Below are 20281 nucleotides of genomic sequence, written 5' to 3'. Positions count from 1 at the left end.
GTGGCCTCTCCATTTGCGGAGCACAGGCTCCAGACGCGCAGGCTCAGCGGCCATGGCTCACGGGCCTAGCCGCTACGCGGCATGTGGGATCTTCCCGGACCGGGGCACGAACCCGTGTCACCTGCATCTGCAAGCAGACTCTCAACCACTGCGCCACCAGGGAAGCCCTCTTCTCAGCTTTTACAGTTGTCTAAATACAATGGAAATTAGTACTGTCATTACAGCTGGATGTCTGTTATACATGCTAGAAATGTTGGAACAAAGGAGTGATGTGGCTCAGAGATTCCCAAATACAGACTAGTGGAAAAGTTGTTACTGGTACTGGGCAAAGTGAAAAAGAAGTAGAAGGGAAGCAAGATCGAGAGAAGACACATCGCTGTCTGTGTATGTGCTCGCAGGTGCGCACGCGTGTGTACCTATGTGTGGAGGATTGCCACCCTCCTTTTTAAGTAAGGATTTCTAGGTTTGTCCTTTCCATTCTTTTACTATCCTAAAGGTCCTTTTGTTTTATGAAATTATAGTGGAAATAGGTGGTGGCTAGTTATTATTTTAATTCCTTTTCCTGAAATAAAAAGTCAACCTGCTCTTTTTAATAATTTTACTGGTAAAATCCTCAGAGGGAGCCACTGTCAGGGATACTTTAGAACACTGTATAATTAATTCTTGCAGCCCTTATTTATTTATTTATTTTTTGGTATAGCCCGGCATGCTTCAGGAATTCCTTATATTCAGAAGGCCCTGGTCCCTATCCTCTTGGTGTCTCATCTCTGCAAAGAAGCCCGTAGGTAATGAATTGATAGTAGAGAGATTGACTGTGTTAGTCAGAAGCTGTGGTGGCTTCTATCCCGTTGATAAGTTTGGTGGCAGGAAAGTAATCCATACCTATAATTAGGAATTGATCAATCTTTAAAAATAAATTTATTTATTTTATAAAGAATTTTTGGCTGTGTTGGGTCTTCATTGCTGTGAGTGGGCTTTCTCTAGTCGAGGTGAGCGGGAGCTACTCTTCGTTGCGGTGCACGGGCTTCTCATTGCCATGGCTTCTCTTGTTGCGGAGCATGGGCTCTAGGTGCGCAGTCTTCAGTAGTTGTGGCATGTGGGCTCAGTAGTTGTTGCTCGCGGGCTCTAGAGCTCAGACTCAGTAGTTGTGGCACACAGGCTTAGTTGCTCCACAGCATGTGGGATCTTCCCGGGCCAGGGCTCGAACCCGTGTCCACTGCATTGGCAGGCAGATTCTTAATCACTGCGCCACCAGGGAAGCCCCTAGGCATTGATCAATTTTTAAATGTTTTATTTTTCTTGTCCTGACAAGTTCAATGACCACCTTGGCATTAGAAGGTAAAGGATGAGGGAGAATTATGAAAGGTTGGAAACAGGAATATTTATTAGAAATGGGTATGTGTGTGTGCATGTGTGTGTTTCCTATTTATTCTGATTAGAACATAGTGTCAAAACAATGTGAAAGCTCTGAATCCTGTGATTTTGACGCTGAGGCCACTATTCTGCGTTAGTGGTCACCTTTGGGTTTTGCTTATAAACTGGAGTGTACCTGTTTGTCAGCTTTTGGGAAAGGATAACTGGAGAGATCCATGAAAGAATAATAATACATGTTGATTGTCCAAGCTGGGAGGAATCATTAATGTATGACTATTATTTAAAACTTTAATTTACCCATCTACTATTGTTCACTCATTTAAGGCTAATTTTGTGCTGTTTAAGTTTTAAAACGTGTAAATACTTGGCAGAAAAGTCAACCAAATTTTCCTTTAGTTTCAGATTACATCTTTTCTTAAACAAATAACCAGCCATGACAATTTACCCATTGCTCCAGTGGTGGTGGTGGTTGTTAGCTGCTACTATTTATCACAGCCATCATCATCATCATCATTGTTATTGGTGAGGGCACCGGAGTAAGACTACCTGGGTTCAGATTCTAGCTGCCGTCCTTAGTAGTGGGTGATGCTGGGTAAGCGACTTAGCCGTCTGGGCCTCTTTTTTTTCAGATGAAAAACTGGGATATTAATAGTGGCCACTCATAAGGTCTTCTGAGGATTAAAAGGGATAATGTGTGTCAGGAGCTTAGCACAATGCTTTGCAATAATAAATGTTCGTTAACATTGTCATCATTCTTTTTTACCTTGAAATATCAGTACTGGCCTTATCTGCTTTACGGTTTGTTGTTTAATTAATACACCTTGGTTTCCTTCTTTTGATACTTTTTTTTATTGGTGTAGTAGTTCTATGAGACATGTTTTGACCCTAAAAAAAAAAAGGTGTACGCTAATAATCAGCAAAGTGTTTTCCGATCTTCCTAATAGACTGCGAAGAGTTCTAAAAGCAGCCAATTTTACATTCACATATTTATAGCCAAGGCAAAGAAGGAATGCTTTCACTGTTGTAGGTGTTGCCAGGGACCTGCCTTTGCTTGAAAACCAGAAATTTTCACTGTTAGCTTTAAATAAACTGAGAAAGAGAATTTCAAAGGTGAAGGAGATGAAAGAAGGATTTGAAAAGTTATTACTTTAAAAACAGTGGTTTTTAGCTGTGGTCACACATTGAAATCACATGAGCTGCTTCTATAAAATACAAATACCTTGTAGTGGAAATACACCCCCACTACCACCACTATCATCAACAACAAACTTTTTTGGAACCCCTATTTTGAATACAGTAGTAAAGTAATTGGAATGGTCAGGTATTTAATACTTATTTTAGCTCACATGTCAGTTTCTTATTTGCTTATTAACATGGAACTATGTTGTGTAACCAACATGGTATACTTGGGTTCAGTTCATAGTACATGAAGCCTAATTTTCTTATCTGATTCATTGTAAGGATTGATAGTGGTCTTCTTGTTTTAATGAAATATTGTTGGCTATGTCCGTGATTTTTTTTCTCAAGTGTCAAAAGCAATTCGTAATGGAAGCATAGTTCCACAAATAAAATAGGATTCTTTTTAGGATTTTTGAAATACGTACGACAAAAAGGGAATGCTACCTGTTGTATCTATGTTTAGAAGTAAAGTTGGTGGCATGGGTTTAGACAGATCACATGGACAGGCTATTAGGCATTTTACCACATGTGCTAACATACCACACTTTAGTCCTTCAAGGCTAAGTCAACTTAATATTTTAGTGCTAAGCTCTTCTCAGTGCTGTGAGACTAATTTTCTGTAAATATATTCTCATATGCATATGCAGGTACAATTTTCATTGACTTTCTTGAAGTTTTGGAGGGTCGTTTGTGAGGGACTGATCACATACTTGGATGGGGATGTGTTCACCTTAAGGAAAGTTCTAAAGGATGAGGTGGAAGGGATCAAAGACCACATTTACATGCTCAATCTCTGCAGGTACCTTTATTTTTTGTGAGAATAGGGGAAATGGATGTAGAAGGGCTAAGTGTGTAATATTGTAGGGCATTTTCAGGTGAAAAGCATTGTTAATTTAGAAGAATATTTTTTCCATTTCCTTTGAATGGGAATAACCAGCTATAAATATTGTTCATCAATATGCTCAATAATGAACAATAAATATTGTTCATCAACATGCTCAAACAATGTTACTGCTTAGCTTCCAATGCAAACATGACCATTTTATGGAAAATTTATCTATATACATTTAAACAGCTTATGTGTAAATAACTTATCAGCCCGCATTTTCTTTTTTTTAAACCAGTCTGCTTTCTTCCTGTGATACTGTGTCTAATCGATTTAATGTTGTGGGCCTTCTTTATTTCCTCGGTTGGCACATTTGCAGGTTGCAGTGATTTTCAACAATTTCATTTGATTGGAGTCCCAGAGCACCAAACCCAAAGGACATTGGGCTCATATTTTATTTCTTGTACCTTTGCTACTTTCTGCTTTGCTAAGTTTTGACTGAGCCAGGCCCCAAGGGAAGATGGGCTGATATTGGATCCATGACTGTACGCCCCAAACTTTAGATGGGATGAAACAATGAAAGCTCTTGATTAGGCAGGAAGGAGCTTCTGCCAGTTATAAACAAATAAATAATCAATAAACAACCAGCCCTTAAAATCATAATGAGGGTGAGGGGACGGGTGTGTGTGTGTGTGTGTGTGTGTGTGTGTGTGTGTGTGCATGTGCACACGTGCACACATGTGTGCTTGTGTAACTAAATGTGTATAATACCTGTTGACTGTTCTTTAGACACAGGAGAATCTTTGTCCCTTAATCTGTACTTGCATCCTCCCTTTACTGTTGAATTCTGTGCCCATTTTTCCATTACCTTTTGCACTTGTAAATTTTAAAATTATTTGGGTATGAACACCTTGGAGGTGAGAGTAATCTTTTCCCCAACTTACTGATGAAAATTGATAGGAGGCTGTTGAGAGATGGTGATAGAAAAGCACATGTGAGAAAATGACTAATGCTGAAAAGGAAAGAGAAGGACAATACAGTAAGAAATGCAACTGCCAAGAGCATCGACCATTGAGCTGGTCAGTACATTATTTCCTTGGGTGAGAAACATATTCTGGAAATTAAATTAATTCTAAGAGTTTTTCCAGAGCAGTGGAATCTGACCTTATGGAATCTTATCAAGCTGTGATCAGTAGATCAGTTACTCTCCCCATTAAATGAATACTAACATTCGATGGGTGGGTTGTTGTGCTAATGACCTGCATGGTATTATATAACCACTTACTGATTCCTCATTATTTATGGTTATGATTCTGTGGGATCCCTCTCCTGCTGTTAGGGACGGCCTGTGCAGGACAGAGGTTTCCATTGGAAGATAGATGACACAAGCATCCATTGCCTGGTTTGCTTTGGGATTCTGCGATGACCCTTAATTTTTCTAGTTTACATTTATTTTGAATGTCTATATATTTTTTTTCTTCATCTAAGTTACTAAACATTTAGATTTTCAGGTGGCTTGGATTTGGGAGGTGGGTATCTTTGAGTTGTTAAAATCTAGTGTTACTGCATGTGGTCAAAATGTACTGCTTGTCTGATTTCTTCTTTTTGTCTTTTATGAGATTTTCTTTATGGCCTAGTACCTGATACATTTTACAAATGTTTCTTTTTTTTTTTAACATCTTTATTGGAGTATGATTGCTTTACAATGGTGTGTTAGTTTCTGCTTTATAACAGAGTGAATCAGCTACACACAAATGTTTCTTTAAAAAGAATATTTGTATTGCTACTGGGACTGGTTCCATAGACATTAAACTTGTATCACTGGAACCTTCTGCACTACTCAGAGTGTTCCTTCTCTGATCCTGGCTGGTCCTACCTTTTCACATTCTACTTTTTTTGTATCCCACTGGGTCTAGGGAAATGAGGGCAAGGAGGGTGGGAGCAGCACAGCTATGTGGGGCAGTCTGAGGGCCAAACATTATAGGAAGAGCCCTATGCTTGGACTGTTGTGAATTAGGTTATCTTTCAGCACGAATGAAAACACAATTTAGAGAAGTTGTTATAATGGAATTGGCTCTTTCAGGACACCATTCCCCTTTTTTCTTTTGGTCAGTCTTGATTACTTAAATTCTTTAATTTAGGTGCCGCAAGTTATTTTAGAGGAATTTAGTCTGTGATAAAGGATAAAGCATAGCTTGTTGCTGTATGTGTTAATTTCTGGGGAATGGGCTAGAGGGGTTCAGCATGATACTTTATAATGAGGGCATGTTGGAAATTAATTGGCTGATTTCTTTCTGTGTTCTTCCTCTTTTCTCTTTGTACATACCCTCTTTTATGGAATATGGTATTACTCTTGTGTTTCACTGAATTTGATTGTTGCACAGTGGTGAAGAGTTCAGGCTCTGGAGCCAGTTTGCCTGAGTGGGAATCCTGTCTCCACTGCTTATTAGTTCTAAGACTCCGCACAGGTTACTGACTCTCTCTGTGTCTTGGTTTTCTCATCTGTTAAATTGAATAGTACCTACTGCATAGGGTTGTTGTCGGGACTAAATAAGACATAATATATGTAAAGTGCTTAGAATAGTACCCAGTGCTCAATAAATGTAAGCTATTATCATTATTCCATTGGTTAGGTAGATAGCCTGCCTCACATTTGTCTATGACATTATATCAATTTGGATAAAGAAAGAATAAATTTCAACTGTCTAACATTAAGAAAAAGAACTAAATGTTAACTGCCTGAATTTTTTTAAGTAGAAAAGTGTGAATCTCTTGAGTATCATTGCAGTGACCACAAAGAGTAATCATTGTTGTCACTGCTTAAATGATGGTTTGCTTTTTGGAGGAAAAGCTATCATTTATAGATGCTTTTATATATGCTGAGTTAAGGAGTTCTCCATGTACATGGTCTGATTTTTTAAGCATTATTAAAGTTACTGTATCAAAAATAGGATTAATTAAAATTTGTCCTGAAGACTTTAATGTAACATTAATAAGCCTTTTCTTGTTCCCTGTGCAGTGTCAAAACTCCCCTTCAGATTTGATGTATGGAATCTGATTTAGAACTTAGAAGACTTCAGTAATTAACCATGATGGTGGTGTACATATAATTAGCCATTGGTTAACGATATACAGTCATATTGATGAGCAGCCTTGTTTAGTTTTTGTTTGTTTATGTAAATACCTGAAGCAAATAGCAATTAAAGGGAAAGCTTGGTTTGTCTAAATTTAGTTCTTATAAAGCTTAAATGTTTCGGAAGTGATGAAGTCTAGGGTCATAGAATAAGACATGTGTCATGGCTGAACCCAAATCCCCAATTCTTTGACTATGAGATACGTTAGGCCTTTGGGGATTTATGGGGTGGTGATGGAAGGGGCAACTCATTGGTTGAGAATAATTTCTAAATATGTAACTTGTTTTTGCTGAGAGTAGCAGTGGTGCTATATACCTTTAAAAACATCGACTACTTCTTGTTCCCTTATATATCTGGTAGGGAAATGCTATACTTTCAGATGCCCATTGCACCTCATCTAGGCTTACCCCAAAGTTGATGTCAGTAGGTGGTGTTTGGGTCCTGGGTACATGGGCTGGCGCTTGGGTTGTGGGCTGTGGGGAGGCAAGGGGGTTGTGGAGAGGAGTCATGCGGATCCTGTGACTAGGAATCTAGCCCTCTCTCCCTGCTGCTGGTGGCTGGAAGACAGGTGCTGTTAGCCGTCGCACTTACCTCCAGGGAGCAAGGTGGCCCACGCTGTGAGGCCACTGTAAAGCATTTACTGGGAGGCTGGCAACTGAGGATGGTAGCAAGTGACAGGTCAAACATTGTTCAAGTCCTTCTTGAGTCGTACAGAAGGAATGTGGGAGTGTGGTTAGAGACCCAGGTGCTGAGCCCAGCTTCATAACTCATTCACTGTGGGACCTCCATGATTGTCTCTAATTTTCTCTGTGAAAAATAGAGAATAATAAAATGATGCCACCTGCTTACCTCAGAGAGTGTTCTGAGGATTAATGAGTTAATCGCCTTGGATGAAGGCAGCAGAGGTTCTCTTGTTATAATTTCATCACCTTTCCAGAGAAGCTCCAGTTTGGTGGAATAAAGTAGTGGAAAGAAGATAGGAGTGGAAAGAGCTATCGACAACTTAGTTGGTGTCTTTCAAGTCTAACTGTAGGTCAGGTTTCCATTCTCGCTGGAGAATTTTAGTGTAAAATTTCTACATATGTTTTAGAAACGACACCAAACCAAATGTCTGACCTGCTGCCTGTAGGAAAAGAACAGATGTTTATTCTGAGAACATATTAATAAAAATGTTAGTGGTTTTCTCCCACCATAAAGGAAGAAGATGGGTCAAAAGGGAGAGCCTAGATTTTAGTAGAGTTCGCTCACATTGTTCCATTACTGATGTGCCCTTTTTGAGAGAGTTGGTATTGCTTGATTTTTCGAGTTTCTTTGACAAAGAAGCGTCATAGATATCAAGCCAAAACAAAACAAGAAATATAAACTCACACACCCAACAGTTGCTTTAAATACCAAGGATGTCAGCATGAAATTAAAATGAATCAACTGACATTTCTGCTTTGAAATTTTTTTAGTAAAATTAATTTAAACCAACAGTGAAAACTTCTGTGTCTACCTTATAATGGAAAGTTTGACCTTTTTCAGTGTTTTTGGCTTAAGGGTGTTGACATTGGGGTGTTTTTGGTTAAAATTTGCTTCAACTCTCTAACAGCTCTTGGGATTTTGGTCAATCTTTGGTGGCTGAATAGCAAATGCTGTCAATTGTGTTGGTACCATGTAGTTTCCAAAGACAAGGTCTCTGTAGTAGTGGATATGGTATCCCCTCCTGCCCATGTGTAACTGTTTAAAAGAACACTGTTGTCATGTGAATTCTTATTTTTTTGAGCTTGCTTTTGAAGTTAACTTTCACAGAGAATTCCTGTTACCTAGAAATTGATGACAGACTTACACCATTTCCTTTTTTTTTCTTAGACGTTCCATCCTCAGAGCAGCCTGAACTGTTCCTAAAGAAACTTCAGCAGTGCTGTGTCATTTTTGACTTCATGGACACGCTATCTGATCTTAAAATGAAAGAATACAAGCGCTCCACTCTTAATGAACTGGTGGACTACATTACAATAAGCAGAGGCTGTTTGACAGAGCAGACTTACCCTGAAGTAGTTAGAATGGTGAGTTTCTTTTTTTCGCCGCGGACACATTTAAGCACCTTCCTTAGGGACTCACAGGTGTATTTACTGCAGGGTCAGGTCACTGGAGGTCACCTCCACAAATGAGAGCCAGCCTTCTGAGAGCTAAGCACAAGTAGTCGGCACAATACTAAAATTTGAAGAGCATGATTTCATGAGAATGAAATCCAGAACTTTTCACCTACAACAGTATTGGAGGAATCAGTGACTTCAAAATACGAAGCAAAGATTGCCAGGGTGTTACTGGATTTCTGGCATTGGGAAAAGAAAAGACACAGGAGAATCAACAAAAGTTTTAGATCTGTGTTTGAAATATATTCAAGCCTGTTGGATGTCTTGATTTTTTTTTTTCTCCCAATTCACTGTGGTATATTAGAAATGGCTTTAAGCTTACTGAAATTGTGATATGTAGAATCTAGGTAAAGCCTCTCTTGGCTTTATAAGTTAATCATTCTCTTTATAATCTTAGAAACAGGAGTGATGTCTTTCATTATTTTTGAACAGCGTCTTGTAATTTGTGTGGTCGTTAAGAGTTATGAGAAGAAAATTAGCATAATACGAGTAATTATGTTCTTACTGTGTCAATAATTATATTAGTTTTTCAGAAGCTGAGCCAAAATATAGTTTCCTGTTAGATTTCTGTGGGAGGGTTGCCTTCCTTGGCATCCTAGAAGATCTTGGATCTAGAGAGCACGTGATATCTGGAGGAAGTGGGGCTGGTCTACTAACTCGAGAAGTTATGCTGAAGAGATCCAAGGGGTCATTGCATCATGGGAAGCCCACTGGGGAAATCTTGCCCACCCTCTGTGTACTGCTGAAAATGTACTTAGCCTTTCTTTTTCACTATTATCACTTGTATTCAACAAATGCAGAAAGAGACATCTGTGATGGGGTAGTTATGGTTAAAAATGAATAGTTCAGATTTGGGGAGGGACCTGAATTATCACAACTTGAGAAACTATGACAGATATATGAAGGTCATTTCAAAACAATGTCCAATATATTCCTCAGATCCATATTGGAGTGTATATTGCATTTGTTAATTTATAGGAACGTAAAACAGGGTTTTGTATGTTAACTGTTTTATATTGTGGTTCTTGAGCAGTGGCTCTCAACCAGGGGCGATTTTCCCTGCCAGGGCACCTTGGCATTGTCTGGAGACATTTTTGGGAAACACAACCAGGGGTGGGAGGTGGGGTGCTACCAGCATCTACTGGGTAGAGGCCAGGAATGCTGTTAAACATCTTACAATGCACAGGACAGCATTGTACAACAATTTTGTAGATTTTTCTACAACAAAGAATTGTAGATAATTCTACAACAAAGAATTATCTGGCCCCAAATGTCAATGATGCCATTGTTGAGAAACCATGCTCTAGAGTTTGCATGTTCTCCAAACCTCTTACCCTGATACTTAGGATCTTCTCTAGCCCACCTGCCTTCTGCAGAGCACAGTCCCTTGGTTTTAACCTACCCATGTCCTCAGCTAACAGAGGTATTCACCGTTTATAAATTTCTCTTATATCTTTCCATGGATAGTCCGTGAATATTGAAGCATATACAAGCATATATGTATAAATATTGTTTTTTGTAAACACACAAATGGTAGCATAGTATACACACTCTCTGTACCTTGCTTTTTTTACTTAGCAGTATATAATGTACATCAGTACATATAAAGCTGCCTCATTCATTTTTACTAGCTGCATTTCATGTGTGGATGTGCCATGGATTTATTAACACGACCCCATGAATATCCTTGTACACACCTCAGTTTGCCCTTCTGTGAGAACGTCTGGGTATTTGTGGATTGTTTTGTAACCAGCCCTTTTCCCTGTTCTGAGCACCTTTGTGAATTCCGCCCTCCTGCCTTAATTCTGATTCCCCCCTTCCTTTCAAGATCTCGCTTACAGTGCTACCACTGGTTCCTGAAAAGCCCAGCGTTTTCTCCTCCTTCACTTCTACCACTTCTTGTGCACTCACCCTTTTTAGAATTTGTTCATCTGCTGCCATTTAATCCTTTCACACGTTTATCTGATTTTTCTAATTAGGCTGGTAAGTACTCCATAAGCAGAAACTGTTCGGAGTTGTCCTGCACATCTCTGTGGCCTCTGTTAATACCTCCTAGCCCAGGCCTACCTGGAGATTGTTGAATGAATAGATGAATTCCCTCTTAAATAGGGGCATTTTAGGCTCTCAAATTAGGATGAAGATATTGGATGTCATTGGATTATATTCAGCTTTAAACCCAGTAGCTGGCATAATCCAAAAACCCATTCATTCCTGTGAACCAACTTAGTCCTAAACCAGCTTGAGGCTCTCAGAGGAGACCATTTTCTCTTCTTACCACCTCCCCCCATGCCCCTCTACCCCAACAAAAAAAACCTTTTAAAAAAAGACTCCTGGGCTTCCCTGGTGGCGCAGTGGTTGGGAGTCCACCTGCCGATGCAGGGGACGCGGGTTCGTGCCCCGGTCGGGGAGGATCCCACATGCCGCGGGGCGGCTGGGCCCATGAGCCATGGCCTCTGAGCCTGCGCATCCGGAGCCTGTGCTCCGCAACGGGAGAGGCCACAACAGTGAGAGGCCCGCGTACCGCAAAAAAAAAAAAAAGACTCCTGTCATTCATCTGGGAATGTGTACTTTAAAATGTACTTCATATTTTGTGATTTGTGAAATTGCTACCTACTAATTTTGCATGGTTCCTAGACAAAATGACATTTATAGAGAAGGAAGTAGCGTGGCAGTGTAGAAAGAGAAAGGGCTTCGAAACCACACAAACCTGGGTTCAAATGCCAACTCCGGCCACACTTACTTGCTTCATCACTGCGGACAGAGCCCTCCATCTTTGGAGTCCTCAGTTTTTGTGAGTTGCTAAGAGGTGTGTAGCATTGGGGGAGGGGCAGCCACCGTCCCTCCTGCCCTGCTCCATGAATAGTCCACCTGAGGAAAATCGTGCTTTGTTTGTACATCAAGGTTCTCATCACCTCAGACAGACATACAACCTAGTAACCAGGGATTTATGTCTCTTTAAGAAGGGTTGGAACCAAGTCGCTACTTGCCCTCTACTCCCTTCTGTTTTTTGCCACGTGTGAGCCCCTGTTGTGTAGAAATCCTGGCGCCATTACTGCTCACTTTCCTCATCTGTAACGTACCTACATTTTGGGTATTTTGTGAGGATTGTTGATGATGTATGTAAAGCTCTTATAACAGTCGCTAACACATGGCAAGCATTTAATCAATGCTACTGTCTACTATATTTTGTGATTCTCATTATTAGATCACTTGACTTTATAATCATTGGGGAACCCAGAGTTCCTGTTTGTGGACTTAAAATGCTCTGTTAGCTCGATATGCTGTATCCCATTGCCTCAGTGGTCTTCAATTTCTGTAATTCCAATCCTGCCTGTTGAATAGTTACTGTTCCCACCTATTCCTCTTTCTTATTCCTGTAAAATGAAACTGCTTCACTAGCGATTAGTGAGGAAATGGCTAGTGCTTTTAATGAAATATCCATGAAACGATAGCTAGGTTTTACAAACCAGGATGAGTGATGGACTTAAGATGGCATGTTCTGATGTCAGTATTATTACCAAAACCTGATGGGACGTACTTTGAGAGTTGCTATGCCTGTTAGGGTAAGAAAAGAGTAGGAAGATGAAAGTAATCTAGAGTGTGGAAACCATTTTTAGCATTTATATAAAGCCTAGACACCACCTACAGACTCTTAGAATTAAGAAAGACAAATAACTCTTTTATGTGTAAACAAAATAAAAAAAACAATATAGCACCTAAACTCACCTGCAGAAGGGTAGTGTGGAGTAGTGGAAAAGAGCCCCAGATAGAGAAAGTAGAAGCCACTGTCATCTTCCACTTAACTAGTGGTGAGACTTGGGTTCCTTTCTAAGCCCCAAGTCTCCGCTGTAAATGGGGGGAGTTGGTGGTGGTCCTCTCACATCCTTCCAGCTCTTGAAAAATACCAGCTCTTTCGTCAACACAGTGTAAGAAATTTAGAATGAATTCTGCCATTCTTTTTTTTTTTCTTTTCTATATTATATTATTATTTTTGGCCGTGCTGCCTGGCCTGCAGGATCTTAGTTCCCTGACCAGGGATCGAACCCGTGCCCCCTGCAGTGGAAGCATGGTGTCTTAACCACTGGACGCCAGGAAGTCCCTGGATTCTGCCATTCTTAAAGTTTACAGAGCACTGTCCAGAGTAGTTTGCTTCTGCTCTGTAAGTGGTTTCTTCCATGTGTTTCTTTCTCATGGGGTCACGTATGATGGAAAAATGAGAAACCCCAGGGCTGTTAGTTCCTTAGGCTTTGGCACATTTTGCCGTGCATCATCTCAAGTGTCAGGCTTCTGTCTTTGAGGCAGTATTTTTACCACATTATGCTCATGTTTTGTTTCTGGTTCTGTTGCCATGCATTCCTTTAAAAGATTTCTTAGAATTTCTAGCTCTCCAAGTAATCTTGGTTTAATTTTTTTTTTTTTTTTTTACTCAAACTTAAACGGTATTTTATACTCTTTATATTCACAAATCCTTCCTTTTTCAAAACCATCTCTTTTGGGGAGGTATTTCAAATGTGAGAGGAAATCTTAACGGGTGAAGACGTTATTTAATTAATTCCATAGTAATGTTTATTGAGTGATTTAGAAGCCATGTTTTTACATTTTGATGATTTAAAAAAAAGAACAGGACCCTGCTCTGGTCAACAAACTCACAGTCTGGTAGAGAGGGCACTTATGTGAACAAATAATAAAATATGTCATACGTGCATTAATAGAAGTATGTAGAAGGCAGGGAAGGAGTAGAGCAAAAGGAGGGGTTAATCCGAGGAGGATAGGGTGGTCAGGAAGGCTTTACAAAAGTGAGGAAACGCCTGAGTATTAAAGGTGAAAACATGTTTTCCAGGGGCTGAAATCGTGTTGGAATGAAAAAGAAGAATTACATGATGCAAGGGAATTCCCAAGCCGCATGATATATTCAGAGGAACACAGCAGTGTTGTGTTGTTACAACATTAAATGCGTCGTGTGTGGGTTGGGGAAGTGAGAGGAGGTGAACGATGGCAGTTGAAGATGCAGATGTGGACCAGAAGATCCTGAAAGAACCTCACAGACAGTGGATAATCATTGAAAAGTTGTAATGCAGGGGAGTGACACAGTCAGATTGTACTGTATGGCAGTGAGTCAGGTAGATTGGAGGGGGCTGAACTTGAAGGCAGAGAGGAATTGATTAGGGGCCTGTTGTATCAGAGAAGTTGTTAAGAGGGCCTAAACCAAGCACGGGGTGAAAGTAGAAGAAGATGAGGAAAGGATGGCATTTAAGGCTCACTAGGAGTAAAATTGAAGGCCGTAGAATTTGCATTGATGTTTGGAGTGAGAGAGAGAGGAAGCAGTCTAGGATAGCTTGGGAATTTGGTAGTCATGGTGCTCCTATTTGAGAAAGGTACAGCAGGAAGGGGAGCAGGTTTTTTGGGTGGAAGCTGGTTGATTTTTGATGTGTTAACTTCGAGGTTACAGGAGTCCTAGATGGAAAGTTGGAGATTGAGATTGGTAATTATTAGCATGAGAGTAGAGCAGGGGAGAAAGAGAACAATACTGGGACCCCCAGGTGATGCAGAGAATCCTTGTGCTTCAGTGCAGTGGTTTCGGGGGAGGTAGTATGCGAAACATGAGGAAGTTGAAATGACGGCTGTAGATAATGATTGCACGTACAGTGGTGGAATCTTGGGTGTACTGTCCTCATTAGAGTAAAACCCTATCACTTCTTTCCTGCACAAAGTATAATCTTGTTGCACTGGTCGTTTGCTGTTATTATTTTCATATTTTCTCTTTATATCTTGGCTTTTCTTGATTTCAGAGTCTTGCCCTATTCCTAACCTCATCTGTGGTTAAATCTCTGTATATCTCAAACTGTAGAATATATGATTTTCCAAAGCGAATGTAGTTTTAAGATAAAATATGTTGTACAACTTTTTCTTCTTTTTTCTATTGAAATCTTTCCTTGAGTCCTTTATATTGTTTCTTGGCCACACATTAGCTTCGTTTTTTCCCACTCTCAAATTATATCCTGTCACTTGGTTATCTAAGTGCTTTATCTTTTATACATTCTGTGACTTAACTGGAAATCACAGCTCTGGTTAGCCTCTTAATAGGATAATATGGTTTTGTAGAAAAATATGAAGTCGCAATTAAAGGTCTCAGAGTGTGCCTACACAGACTCTTAGGAATGCTTTGTTAACTTCATTGCATCCTCTCTTGGCTAAAGGATGGAGGATTTCTTTTCATAAAATAACAGCTATCTAGGTAGCCTTGGGAATGATAACTACCAGGGGGAATATGAAATTTCCATTTTTCATCCTCCTGCATCTGATAAGGAATATAACTATACATCCTGGCCAGAATTTGCCTTGGAGGTGATTCTTTAGGCCCAAAGGAGATAAGATCTTTTGTGTGAGCCACTGGATGTGGGATGGGGGAAGGTGGGCTGCTTCAAGATTGGAAATATAAAGAATGGGAAAGAATTGAGTGACATCTGGGAAAGTCATTTAGGAAGTGATGACTTATTGGGGAATTTTTATGGATAGGATAAGTCTAAAGATAGGACCTAAGAATTAAATTAGAAAAAGAATTCCTTGGTACTTTGAAAAGAATTTAAGGTTATGATGATGAAGATTACCAAAAGATACTTTTAGAATGAGGTCAGGAAGAATTGCTGCTCAAGGTTAGGAACAGATTGTTACCATTTGTAATTTATCAGAGGGTTAGAGAAACTGGCAGGCGCTCTGTCCTTTCCTTAAACTGTCACTCTGTGCTACTTCAGTTAATGCTCATTTAACAATATTCATTTAGCATCTTTGGGTGTCCATCAGTTGGTTTCATGGGGGTCAGTGGACCTCCTGATGTTGAGTGCAAAATTTTGTGTTTTGCCTCTTTTTGTGGGAGAAGATCTGTAGCTTTTTTTTTTTTTTTTTTTTTTTTAGAAGATGTTGGGGGTAGGAGTTTATTAATTAATTAATTTATTTTTGCTGTGTTGGGTCTTCGTTTCTGTGCGAGGGCTTTCTCTAGTTGTGGCAAGTGGGGGCCACTCTTCATCGCGGTGCGCGGGCCTCTCACTAGCGCGGCCTCTCTTGATGTGGAGCACAGGCTCCAGATACGCAGGCTCAGCAATTGTGGCTCACGGGCGTAGTTGCTCCGCGGCATGTGGGATCTTCCCAAACCAGGGCTCGAACCGGTGTCCCCTGCATTAGCAGGCAGATTCTCAACCACTGCCGCCACCAGGGAAGCCCAGATCTGTAGCTTTTGATTAATTTTCAAAGATATAATCTGACTCCAAAATGGTTTAAGCTCGATTTTTACATATGCAGTGCTCTGCTTGATGCTGCTCTGTTGGGAAATGTAGGATGAGATTGGAAAAGATGGCAGGGTCTTCCATTTATGGCAGTAACTAAAGATGAAAAATGAAGTTGTAAGAATGATTTCACCAATGAAACCATCTGGGCCTGGAGTTTTCTTTATGGGAAGGTTTCTGGCAGTGAATTCTTTTTTTTTTTTTTAATTTATTTTATTGAACTATAGTTGATTTACAATGTTGTGTTAATTTCTGCTGTGCAGCAAAGTGATTCAGTTATACATCTATCTATCTATCTATCTATATATACATATATACATTCTTTTCCATACTCTTCTCCATTACGGTTTATCACAGGCCCTGTGCTATACAGTAGGACCTTGTTGTTTATCCATTCTATATATAATAGTTTGCATCTGCCAATCCCAAGCTCCCAATCCATCCCTCCCAGACCCCCTCAATTTCTAAAATACATGTTGACTATTCAGATTTTTTTGTCTTACCTTGTGTCAGTTTTTTGTAGGTTTTTAACAATGATTATACAGTTTAGAATTGTGGTTGAATACTTAACCTTTAGAGCTTCTTCAGAAAGGTGTGCACTAACCAAAGAAGGTCACCAGCACCCGTACACCTTCCACTGTCAGCAGCATAATAGCCTGCAGCAGCTACTCAACAACAGCCTTGTTTTGTATTATATATTATATAATTATAGTATTTTATATTATATTTTGTTATAGTATTATTATATATTATTTATAGATGATGTAAAGGAAGTAGAGAGAGGTTAGAAACTTGCCCAAAGGTACTCACCTGGGTAACTGGCAGAACTGAGGTTTAACCCGTCTGTCCTGGCTACAGGGCCCATCCTCTTAACTGCTGTGCCATAATGCTCTCCTGGGATCAGTCTTTCTAACAGGAATGAAGACTAAAATCTCTAAATTTGGGACTGTTGCCTCAGTACTATGTTCTCTTCCTGAGCCCCTCTGAATAGGTCATAAGGCCTTGATGCTTTCCCTCTACCTTTCCTTGCTTGTTATTTTATCAAATAATAGGCTCTGGGGTTAAATGTTTTGTTTTTGCTTAAGAAACAGCTTCCCTTTCACTCCGTCTCCCCGCACCACCTCACTACCCTATATATAATAACTACATTGCCTTTGTGTTATTCTCAAATTAACACTTTTTCTCTGCCCTACCACTCCTTCCCAGTAGGCAGGAGTACATGGTGATTGGGGGTGAGGAGGACCTCAGGAGGAAAGCTGTGTAGTTCAAACTGTCATCTGTTCCATCCTCGAGATGGTCGTATCCCTTAAGTTCATGTGCTCCCGCCATGCTACTTCTCCTTCTGCCCCACCGTTAGAAGCAGGCAAGCTATGTAAGCAGCCAAGGATCCCTAAATTGTTTGGTTAGCTTGGATTGGAGCAAGGGAGTTAGATGATTTAAATGCCCTTCATCTCTTGGGTTTCCCTGGTGGCGCAGTGGTTGGGGAGTCCGCCTGCCGTTGCGGGGGACACGGGTTCGTGCCCCGGTCCGGAGGGGCCCCTTTTCCGCGGAGCGGCTGGGTCCGTGAGCCGTGGCCGCTGGGCCCTGCGCGTCCGGAGCCTGTGCTCTGCGGCAGGAGAGGCCCGCAGCGGTGAGAGGCCCGCGTACCGCAAAAAAAAAAAAAAAAAAAAAATGCCCCTCCATCTCTATGCTGGCCCCTAATCCTTGGAAGGCATTTAACATTTGTACAGCCTGCTTTCCCTTTTTGTGGTCCTCCCTGGGTCTGTGATGTAGACGGGACTGACCTGGGCCACTTACCTAGCCGTGTGATCTTAGATGAGTCTTAATCCTCTTAAAGTTGTTACCTACTGTAACTTTATAAAGGTTGTTATGATGTTGTTACTGTTATCATTATTCATAGTACCACCTTTGCCACCTCTGCTAGACTTAACCTTTTTTGTTTGGATGGATTAATCAGTTTTTCTGGTTACAGTGAAGTCTTGCTAGCCTGAAAGCTTTTTTGTCTCTTTAAGATGACTTTCCATATCTTTGACTGTTGAAATTCTCTCTGGGAAATTTTATTTTCAAGTCTTTTTTTGAGGGTGTGGGGAGAGCCCTGTTAATCTGCAGGTGCCCGTGTGTGTATAACTATATATATACATGTGTATATATGCTGCCCTACATAAAATTTTTCCTGATATTACTTGCATAGTAATGTCCACACGGTATTAATAATTTGCCACTTCTCTCCTGCAAACATTCTTCTCTTAAAATATCAGACAGGGATTTTAATGGGTTTAGTTTTTAATTAACATTTTAAGGAGCAGATTTTTACTCAGGAAGCAATGAGCTACTCATGAATTGCTGTTTGCTTCATTTACAAGCTGTAGTCCCTGTGGCTTAATGCTTTACAGATTGTTCAGAGTTTTCAATATACCTAAAATGGTTTGACAGCTGTGCCCTTGTCTAGCACTGATCTATCCAATACTATCATTTCGCTGAGATGAGAATATTCCCCTCTTTCTCCTTCCCCATGCCCCCAAGCTGGCAGCAGAGTTTTGCAGGATAAGTTACAGTATTGCATTCAAGTTTTGATTCCTCTTTTATCCACCTTTTAATTTAACCTTGAAACTGAAAATATGGTTAGCGGTGTAAGCAATACTTCTGGAAAAATCTGCCAAGAAAATGGATGATATAATGATTGGAAAATACTGCCTGTGGTATATATAGTGGGTCTTAACCTCTAGCGTAGGAATTGATGTTAGTTTATATGGCTCAGTCTTCTCTTTACCCGAGGAGAGACAGAAATGAGAGAGAGGTATTTATTGGCTTGATTCTCTAAGGGGAAAGCCGGTTACGCCACAGTGGTGCATTATTAGCAGGAAGAAACGGAGAAAATGAGTGTCCTCCATGTGGCATTCTCAGAGACAGTAATGCTTGAGGCAAGAATTTGGCAAGAAAACAACGCAGGTCATTTCCAGGAGGTAGGTGGCTTCTGACCAATATTAAAAGCCAAACTTGGCTTCCTGGTGGCGCAGTGGTTGAGAGTCCGCCTGCCGATGCAGGGGACACGGGTTTCGTGGCCCGGTCCGGGAGGATCCCACATGCTGCTCCGTGGGAGGAGCAGTGCCAGGAGGGCAGAGGGTGACATACAGAAGAGAGGATGTTTCTGAATAAAAATAGGACCTATTATAACTATTTGTTAAGTTGGAGAGTGAGTTTATTTTTTAATAAAATGGATAAGCAAGGTATTCTGGAGAGTATAATGTTTCCTGCCCTACAGAAAGGTGGGTTACAAACAGAGAGTGGGGGCTGGGCAGGTGCGCCATGGGCTACCTTGAAATACCATGGAATTTCCCTTCCTGAAGAAGTTTAAGGCATTTATGAGAATAGAGTAGAACATTCTGGAATAATGCAGGCCTCTTCCTTTTGCGGGACGTTTGGCTTTTTCTCTTAGAAGTTAGAAAAATGTGTTAAGCTTAGACAGTAGATAAGGTTGCTAGAAAGTTGAGTTTTGTATTTGTGCTGCCATCAGGTACAAAGTGGGGAGTTTGTCATGCCCTATTCTGGAAAGTCAAGTGTGGTATTGAAGGGTGAAATAATTGGAAGGCAATGGTCTTTAAAAGCACATTGAAAATGGAAGCTAGGGACTTCCCTGGTGGTCCAGAGTGGTGAAGACTCTGCACTTCCACTGCAGAGGGAATGGGGAACTAAGATCCCGCATGCCTGCGGTGTGGCCCCCCCCTAGAAAAGGAAGCTAAAAGGGTTGGTGGGCAGTACCTGCCCCTAGAACCCTGTCTTGGTTCCTTCCCAGGAGCTGACAATCCACGCTCCTGTCTCCCCTCCAAGATGAGGCCCAGCGTGCCAGTGAGGCTGGTGAGGGAGAGCTGTCTGTCTGGAGGGGCTTCTTACTCAATTTATTATGAAGCAGTAGTATCTGGTACAGGGTGATGTTAATCTCTGGTCATAATGTAGGTCAGGTGTGTTTTTGTTTTCACTGCTCACCCTTTAGCTCAGGGCTTTATTTTACTAATGAAGGGTCACAGAGACAGAGACTTACACACAGGACACAGAATAAGGGGCAGTGACAGTTTTGACAGTTCCCTGTTTATTTTCAGTGATTTCACATAAGAACACATACTCAATAGCCAGAAACTCTTGCCTCAGGAGCTCAAGTATTGTGTGCGTTTTTTAAATTCAAAATTCAAGAGGTTTAAATTTTCTTTTAGCACTTAGCTGATTTGAACCGTAAAGTGTTCAAAGCAGATGTTAAAGGAACTATACGTGTTCTGAAAACAGCCCTGTGTTGTTATTGTTTTATCAACTTGTGCACTTTGGCTTCTTACCAAATGACTTAATTTACCAGTTTTA

General features: G+C 40.6%; 1 protein-coding gene across 1 annotated transcript in view; it reads left to right on the top strand.

Moving 5' to 3' along the window:
* Positions 1 to 20281, top strand: part of PPP2R5E (protein phosphatase 2 regulatory subunit B'epsilon) — a 153605-nt gene that overhangs the window by 69077 nt on the left and 64247 nt on the right. Inside the window, 1 exon segment of the mRNA XM_032621892.1 lies at positions 8365 to 8561. Coding sequence (XP_032477783.1) covers positions 8365 to 8561 — 197 coding nt within the window.

The sequence above is a fragment of the Phocoena sinus genome, chromosome 2 (assembly GCF_008692025.1).
Source record: "Phocoena sinus isolate mPhoSin1 chromosome 2, mPhoSin1.pri, whole genome shotgun sequence".
Lineage (NCBI taxonomy): Eukaryota > Metazoa > Chordata > Mammalia > Artiodactyla > Phocoenidae > Phocoena > Phocoena sinus.
Note: the sequence above shows the minus strand (reverse complement) of the source record. Positions and strands in the feature narration are given on the sequence as shown.